General features: G+C 35.6%; 1 protein-coding gene across 1 annotated transcript; it reads left to right on the top strand.

Annotated features, from left to right (window-relative positions):
• The first annotated feature begins 706 nt into the window (after window positions 1-706).
• LOC118664915 (beta-casein-like) lies at window positions 707-6,865 on the top strand. The gene is made up of 6 exons (XM_036326053.1): window positions 707-757; window positions 2,985-3,011; window positions 4,057-4,080; window positions 4,429-4,470; window positions 5,774-6,283; window positions 6,860-6,865. The coding sequence occupies exons 1-6, from the start codon at window positions 707-709 to the stop codon at window positions 6,863-6,865; spliced, it is 660 nt and encodes a 219-aa protein (XP_036181946.1).
• Window positions 6,866-8,895: the final 2,030 nt, after the last annotated feature.

Raw genomic sequence — 8,895 nt, 5'->3', positions numbered from 1 at the left:
TTCCTTGTGGGAGCACACTGCCCATCAGGGGGAATCTCCTGCATTGAGTTTCTACCCCCTGGTGGTCAATGTGCATCATAGCTACCAGTCATTCCACCTTTTGGTCAATTTGTATATTAGCCTTTTATTATATAGGATAAGAAACTATGATTAAAACAGATATTCATGAAAACTGTTTAGTAAAAGAAAAGGTAAAATAAAATATGATCTTCTATCAGTCTTTAACCAGTCTGTTAAATAAGTCCAAGGATACATCAGTGTGGAGACTTTAATATTTAGTTCACTGCGGTAAACCCACATCCTGGACAGCATCCGGCAATAAAGGGTGCTAAATAAATATTATTATTTTTTAATAAATGACTCAATTAATAAAATAGATATAAATATTTAAAACTTCTTCCTGTTTTCAGAAAAGAAAAACAGCATATGGTACTGTGAATAAGATGAAAAGTATTGAGGTAGGGTAGAGGTGATAGCTGAAAAGTCTGAATGGCTGGAATTGAAGTATAAAATTGATATGTAAGACTACAAATCCATAGAAGATATTGATTTTGGTTATATAATAAACATCTATTATTATTTTTTCTAAAATTAAGACATTGAATTATCTTTGTTTCCTTATAAGAAAAGTAACCTTACTGAATTAAGACAATATATTAGATTGACAACCATACTACCATTTTCTCATTCACAGGACTTGAGAGACATGAAGGTCCTCATCTTTGCCTGCCTGGTGGCCTTTACTTTTGCAAAGCAGGTAAGAAAATCTATAAATGATTAACTTATAGTGAATTCTTTGTTCATGTGTAGATAACATCACCAATATTTTAAATTTACAAATAAAGCAGAATTTCAAAAGTTGTTTTCTATACTTTTAAGAAAATCATTTATATTCCCTCACTATTTCAATCGTGTCCTATAAGGCTGAAAATGTGGCTTAAATGCTTTCTACACCACTTTCTCACCGAAAACAAAAAAACAAACAAATTAGCCACAGACAAAACAAGAAGACACAAACATCAAATAGAAAAGAGTAATAGTGCAGAAAATGTATCTTGCTTGTATGTGCAACCTAGATAAATATATCTTATTACAGTGAGGAAACTGATGATGAAACTTAGGGCATGGGCCAAATCCAACCTGTGTCTACCCAAAGAAATCCAGAAGGTGGAAAACCAGGCAATAATAATCATCATAAACATATTTATATTCAGAATAAAAAGTGATAAAATTCAAATAACTCTCATTCTGTTACCCATCAAAAATTGTTCTTCATTTAGATAAAATAATAATATACAAGTAGAACTATCCTATCTAATAAAAGAGTAATATGCAAATTAACCATCATTCCATCACTCTGTCACAAAGATGGCAGCAGCCACAGAGCTGGAAGGAGCAGGAAGCTTGGGTTGCCTATGGCGATGGAGGAAGCCAAGCTTCCCACCTGCCCTGGGTGGCACTGGACTCCTCTCAAGAGTACAAAGTTTCAATTATAGAAGATAAATAAATCCCAAATACATGCTGGAAAAAAAAAATAAGAGAAAGAAAGGAGAGGCTGGGAGATTGGGTCACTGGGAGGCGTGACCAGCCTGAAAACAGCCATCAGCCCCTCACCCAGTCTGTCCATACCCCCATGGGGTGAGGGTCCCTACAGGGGGCTTGACCAGCCTGCAAACAGCCATCAGCCCCTTACCCAGGCTGGCCAAGCACCCCATCAGGACCACCACCCTGATCCGGGACAACCTTCAGGACAAACCAGCCGGCCCTAACCCATGCACCAGCTCTATCCTATATAATAAAAGGGTAATATGCAAATTGACTCTAACAGCAGAACGACTGGCAATGACTGGTCACTATGACACACACTGACTACCAGGGGGCAGATGCTTAATGCAGGACCTGCCCCCTGGTGGTCAGTGTGCTCCCACAGGGAGAGCTCTGTTCAGCCACAAGCCAGGCTGATGGCTGCCAGTACAGCAGTGGTGGTGGGAGCCGCTCCCACCTCCTCAGCAGAGCTAAGGATGTCCGACTGCAGCTTAGGCCTGCTCCCCGCTGGCAAGTGGACATCTCCAGGGGCTCCTGGGCTGCCAGAGGGATGTCTGACTGCCAGCGTAGGTCCAATCCCCCAGGGAGCGAGCCTAAGCCAGCAGATGGACATCCCTCGAGGGGTCCCAGACTGCAAGAGGGCACAGGCTGGGCTAAGGGAACCCCCCAAATGCACAAATTTTTGTGCACCAGGCCTCTAGTCAAATATAAAAGACATAAAACACAATTACCTTTTAAGGTTCTCAAAAGACATACATTTTTTATTTCTTAAATTTGTGAAGGTGATAGTTCTGTATAAAGAAGGTAGAAAGTAAGTAGGAAAAATAAGATAGCTATTGAAACTAAATGGTGTTTTTTTTTTCCTTTACAGAAGGAACAAATCAGTGTATCCAGAGAGGTAAGATATTTTATTCAGAGAAAATTTTTCTAACCATCCTTAGTAACATTCTTTCCTGGCTGGTGTGGTCAGTTGTTTGCAGCTTCCCATACACCAAAAGGTTGCAGGTTCGAACCCTGGTGGCAGTAGACAAAGGCAACCAATAGATGCTTCTCTCCCACATCTCTCTCTCTTTCTCTTCCTCTCTCTCTCTCTCTCTGAAATCAATAAAAACCCTGGTCAATTTGGCTCAGTGGATAGAGCATTGACCTGTGGACCAAAAGTTCCTGGGTTTGATTCCTGTCAAAAGCACATACCTAAGTTGTAGGCTCCTGCCTGGCTTGGGCACTGATCAGGGCGTGTGCAGGAGGCAACCAGTCGATGTGTTTCTCTCACATCGATGTTTCTCTCTGTCTTTCCCTCTCTCTACTACTCTTTCTAAAAATCAATGGAAAAATATCCTCGGGTGAGGATTAATAATAGTAATATCAATAAAACATTTCTTTTAAAAAAGTAACAGCCTTTGATGATCCAGTTGTTGATTTTGTATTTTTCTTTACAGACGATAGAAAGCATTTCTAGCAGTGAGGTAAGACAATGTTCATTCTGAGGGAATTTTCCATTTTGGACAGTAAAATGCTAGCAACTCTTTATATTGTGTTATTTTGGGGCGCTTAACTCAATGCAGCTAGTTCTGACATGTAAGTTTTGATGTAAATTTCCATTATATGTTTAAGGACAAAATAAATGTCTACAGAATTCCCTATTCTCTATGCTTTTTATGCTAGCTGCTACTTGAACCTTGTCACTTGCCCCACCCGCTTCTTTAAGTGAATGCTACACTCCTTTTATATGACTGGAGCTCTCTCCACACTGACCCCATTCACTGTTTTGGTATTCATTGAGCACTTCTGCGGCTTAGATATCGACTAGGAGCTGTGGTACAGACTGAAAAGCAGATGCCCATAGGAAAGAATTGCAATATAAGGGGTGGGCAGACATGCAAAAGGACATATTTTGTCATTACAGGAGTCACTTTAGTAAATCAGAAAAGTGAGACTTAGTTTTAGTCTTAAATATGCCTGGGAGAGTCAGGCAGATATTTACACTTGCATCACTTTTGTGGTCTGTCACCTGCTAGTTGGTACCTAGGTATATTTTATCTCTTCACAAAGGTTATCATAGGGAAAGTATTTAGTTCTTACAATTCATTTGAAATCTGAACATAACCAATGAACTAAGAGTAATGGATAGAATGTATTAACACTTATTATAATTTCTTATTAACGAATTTTATTCTTTCAGAATCAGATGGCGTCTTAAAGGTCATTAGTTTTTTTTATAGGAAGGGAACATAGTGAGAAGGAAAATTAGAGTTTACTAAATGCTTTTTGTTGTACTATGTTCACTAACTTTCTTTTCTTTCTTGACTGCATTCATCTATGGTATTTAGAGAACAGACTTGTGCAGAACAGATCAACATATAAGTTTCAGTAATTATGCTGTGTTTTTAATGATGTTGGCAAGAAAGAAATCCACATTAACCTTTTAAATGCCTTCATTTTCTGTTTCATATTGGCAAATAAAAATTTTCTAAGAAAACTTAACCTATATTTATTTTTATTTTCCTAAAGGAGTCTATTACCCACATCAACAAGGTAAAAACATTTATTTATTTATTTATTTATTTGTTTATTTATTCATTTATTTGAAATTTTTGGAGTGACATTGGTTAATAAGATCATATAGGTTTCAAATGCACATTTCTATGATACATCATATGTATATAGCATTGTTTGCCTATCTCTTGAAGTCCAGTCATCTTCCTTCACCATATATTTGGCCTCATTTGTCTTACTACCCTCCAACCCTCTTCCCTCTGGTAATGGGTTTCAGTTTTACATACCACAAAAGGGGAGAGGGTAAACCTTTATATTTAAATGTATATATTTTCTACATTTGATTTTCACAGATTTTACTATTTCTTTTCATGTTGTTTCTAGCAGAAACCTGAGAGGTTCGAAAATTACAATCAGCAGCAAAAAGAGGTAAGTTGTTCATGATAAGAATATTTCAAAAATATTATAAAATATAATACATATAAATATGTGCATTTTCAGTCTAAAATTATAATAAAATAAATGTCATATAAGATATAAAAATTTGACAGTATATTGCTAAGACATAGGTGCATTTTTAAGCTCATAATCCACTTGTATAGACTAAATACTTAAGAATAATTATTGACTTGCTTATTATAATAATGGTGAGTACCTGTTTTCCATAAATACACAATAGTAGATACATTTCCAGGCTGGGAACTAGGTTCACTTATTCTCAATATAGATATGTGATAAAAGAAATGGTGAGGAAATATGGTGATTCTATTTTGATAATTAATTAGCTGTATAACCTTGGCCCCAAGTTTCTCTGCACTTTAGTTTCTTCATCTATAAACTGAGAATATTAATAATCTCTTAGGTTGATGAGCTAGCACATAGTAAGTACTCAATGACTTATGTTAAAATTTTATTTTTTATATTAACATTGATGAATACATACACTTCATAAAAGAATTTCTATTCCACAGATGAGAGAAGTGAGGTACAGAACAATTGAATACACAATTGTGTGACAATATCACACAATTATTAAGTAGTAGAGCTTGCTTAAAAATAAGATTTTCTTAGACTACAGAAAAATATTTAATTAAATTACATGTATGCTAACTTATTTATGTAATTTTAATATTTCAGCTTCTCTGTTGTACCAATGGGTTGGGTTTGTTTGGAACTTATACCAAAATGATTTTACAAAATGATGCCTCTTTAAAGACTTGCAATAATGACTATCTACTAAGGAAAGTAGTACTAGAAGTTAGCTAGTGTTAAGCAGCTCCTACAATTAAGATTTACTTTTCATTAAAACACATAGAAGAAAACCTTGGCAATGTTCCTCTTAAAGTCTTTTCAAAATTAACCTTCATTATATGAACACAATTTGGTTTACAATTATCGCATTATATTGAAAAGTTCATGCCCGCTGAGCACCAAACTGTACAGCTAGCCATGGTATTGAAGGCAACTCAGAAAGGAGAAACAAGCTTGAAATCCCTAAACGTTGATTTCAGTTTGATCTGGGTCCACCTATGAAGGGGGTGGATTAATGAGAAAATCCCTCAATGAGTATTTAACTTGTCTTCATATGTCCCCAAATAATTTCTTAACCGGCATCAATAAAAGATTTTCCTTCTCTCTTTCACTCAGGATTCCTCAATAGAGAGGAGGTTAATTCATCATGAATGACAATTATAGCTGAATCTTGGACTTAAAGATTTTTTTTTTTTTCCAGGATGAACGCCAGGACAAAATCCACTCCTTTGTCCAGCCACAGCCTCTTTTCTATCCTTATGCTGAGCCCATGCCTTACCCTGTCCTTCCACAAAACATCCTGCCTCTTGCCCAGCCTGCTATGGTGCTGCCTCTCCTTCAGCCTGAAGTGATGGAAGTCCCCAATACTAAGGAGACCATCATTCCTAAGCGCAATGTGATGCAATTGCCTAAATCTCCAGTAGTGCCATTTCTTCAGCGCCAGATCCCAAACCTCACTGACCTCAAAGCACAGCTTCCTCTGCCTCTGCTCCAGCCCTGGATGCCCCAGATCCCCCAGCCTCTTCTTCAGACTCCCATGCTTCCCACTCAGTCCCTGGTCTCCCTTCCTCAGTCCAAAGTCCTGCCTCTTTCCCAGCAACTGCTGACCTACCCCCAGAGAGCTATGACTATGCAGGAGCCTCTGTTTGACCTCAACTGGGAGTTCTACCCTGTGGCTCAGCCTATGGCCCCAGCTTACAACTTACAACAAGTAAGTCCTACCTTATTAACTCTGCTGTTTCATTCATGATGTGTATATGAGAGTAGAAGTTGTGAGAGATCCAGAATAAAAGTATAAATGACTATTTGATGGATCCAAAAATACACATAGTTTTTTAGATCAAGGATTCTCAACACTAGTTACACAATAAAATAACCTAGAAAACATGTTTCCGCCTAAATACCAATGTGTAGGAGTAATTGAAGATTTTTAGAAATCATTGTTCTTATTTTTCTGTGTAGAAGATACTGAGTATTGAGAAGAAATAATTTCAGAGTCTGATTTAATCAATCTCTTGACAAGAGACAAAGGGAGTTAAGGCTTACTGAAGCCAGAATTAAATTTGATAATCTGCGTGTGGAATAAAGATGATTTGTTCTTTTATACAATTTTGAAGTTTCCTTGTGAACATCTATTCTCTACATGCTTTTATTCACATCTTGTTTTTATGCATGTACATGGGAGAGCAGACAATTGAGATGATTATTTCATTACTCAGAACTTTTAGAAGGAATGTACTTGCCAAAAAGTGAATTGTAATTTATTTATCTTGTTTTGTTTTTCAAGGTTTAAGAGGATTTCAAAATTAATGTTCATCCTTCACTTTTGGTAAGCTTTGGGAGTTTGGAGATTAGACTGATTATGCTTATAGTTAATACATTTTTATATTTCATTGTCCTGGATAAGCTAAACGTAGTAAGAAATTCCATCAATATATGAACTTACTTATTAATTATCAGTGTGTCATAGACACCTAAACAGTTGACTACTATGTACTCACCTGAAATTATGTATCTTTGTATTTTAATTTAATTATGTGTTATTGACTGATTTGAATGGTTTAATTTCAAGTGCTTATGTCCGTATGCTTATCATCATTTTTAGAAAAAAACTAAAAGTTTCTTCTGCTTTACTATAAATATGTTTGAACTCTTTTTAAAAATCAACTTGTGTTTTCATTTATATAACTTAGGTTCCATAAATTTTAATTGTTTTATCACATTCAAAATGTACATATTGTCTTTTAACTCATGTGTCAAAATAAAACTAATGAGTCTCAGTGTGAGGATTAAAAGGGGGAACATTTTTTAAGATACAAACTTTTTAGTAATTATGGTAGACTAGATATTGAAACAATTGCAAGTTAAATGTTATTTGGTCCTTAGAAATTTTATATGCAAGATAGAGTACAACATGGTGCATTTGTAATAACATTTCTCTAATGGATTAGTTATGCCAAAGTTATAAACGGTGAGATATGTATGGTGATTTACATAACATAACTAATTCTATATTTGTTCTCTATTCCACAGAATTGACTGTGACTAGAAATGTGGCATCTTTTCAATCTTTGTATCATGCTATCAAAAAAAGTAACAATTCTTTAATGATTCTACATGGAAAAATAAAAATGTATTTCTTTATTTTATGTATTATATAGCATTTGTCTTAATTTGATTTTGACTCATAACCTCTATTTTCCAAATTTTAATTTGAAAAGTACCACAGAATTTTAATTTTCAGTTGGAAATACTATAATTACACCTAAAATATGTGTAAAATAGTTCCTGGAATTGTGCTTATTATTACTATTTCCAAGCCAGTCATTTCAATAAATTAATATTTTATGCATATTTAAGTGTTTCTGTCTTTATTATAATTTTTAAAACCTAATTATCTCTTTAATGTTAACTTTAGATAGTTATTGTTAAAAATAGCCTTGAAAGAATTAAAATGAAATAGAATGTTTTGAATTGAATATAAAAGATATCAAAAAGTGAAGGAAAAGAAAATCATACCCTGTGCTTGCTCTAGAAAATCTTGTTTTACACCCATAGTCCCAGTTTAAACCATTACACCTATGCCTTTCACCCTCCAAAGTACATAACATTAGATGTCAAATTTTATGGTCATCCTCCTGAAAAATAGTTTCAAATGTGAAACCTGATTCACAGATCTGCAACATAGTAGCTAAGTGTTGCTTTTAAATTTACTTGCTCTTTTGGAGCTTCAATTTCCACATCTACATAAGAGCCAATTCAAAGGGTGTGATTGAAGATTGAATGTGATTCGTGCACTGCACAGTACGTTAATGCACTGCGAATGGAAACACCGCGGCACCATATTACTGACTTGACTTATATCAGAGCAACAAGAGCCAGTACCACAGTCAGAATGAGCTGGGTTATGTGGTTTTAGCCAGCAATGCCCAAGAATCAAAGACCTACAGGAAGTTACCTGGCTGGTGTGGTATGACTCAGTTGGTTGAGCACTATCCTTTATAGCAAAGGGTTGCCTATTTGATTCCCAGTCAGGGGATATACCCAAGTTGTGGACTTGATCCCAGCGGGGTGGGGAAGAGAGTTGGGGCAAGCAGGAGGCATTAGATTTGATGTTTCTCTCTCATGGATTTTTCTATTCCTCTCCCCCTTCCTCTAAATCAATGATTTAAAAAAAGACCTGCAAGAAGCTCTTATATTCATTGTCTCTGACTGTGGGGTAATTATTTCATTGTGATGAATTATTTCTCTACCAACTCCTGTACTGTACAATCAAGTCCACCCACTTGAGTTCACACAATGATTCATCTCTAGCAATTATTC

This window comes from Myotis myotis, unplaced genomic scaffold, assembly GCF_014108235.1.
Source record: "Myotis myotis isolate mMyoMyo1 unplaced genomic scaffold, mMyoMyo1.p scaffold_m19_p_1, whole genome shotgun sequence".
Classification (NCBI taxonomy): Eukaryota; Metazoa; Chordata; class Mammalia; order Chiroptera; family Vespertilionidae; genus Myotis; species Myotis myotis.
This window is presented reverse-complemented; position numbering and strand designations above follow the sequence as displayed.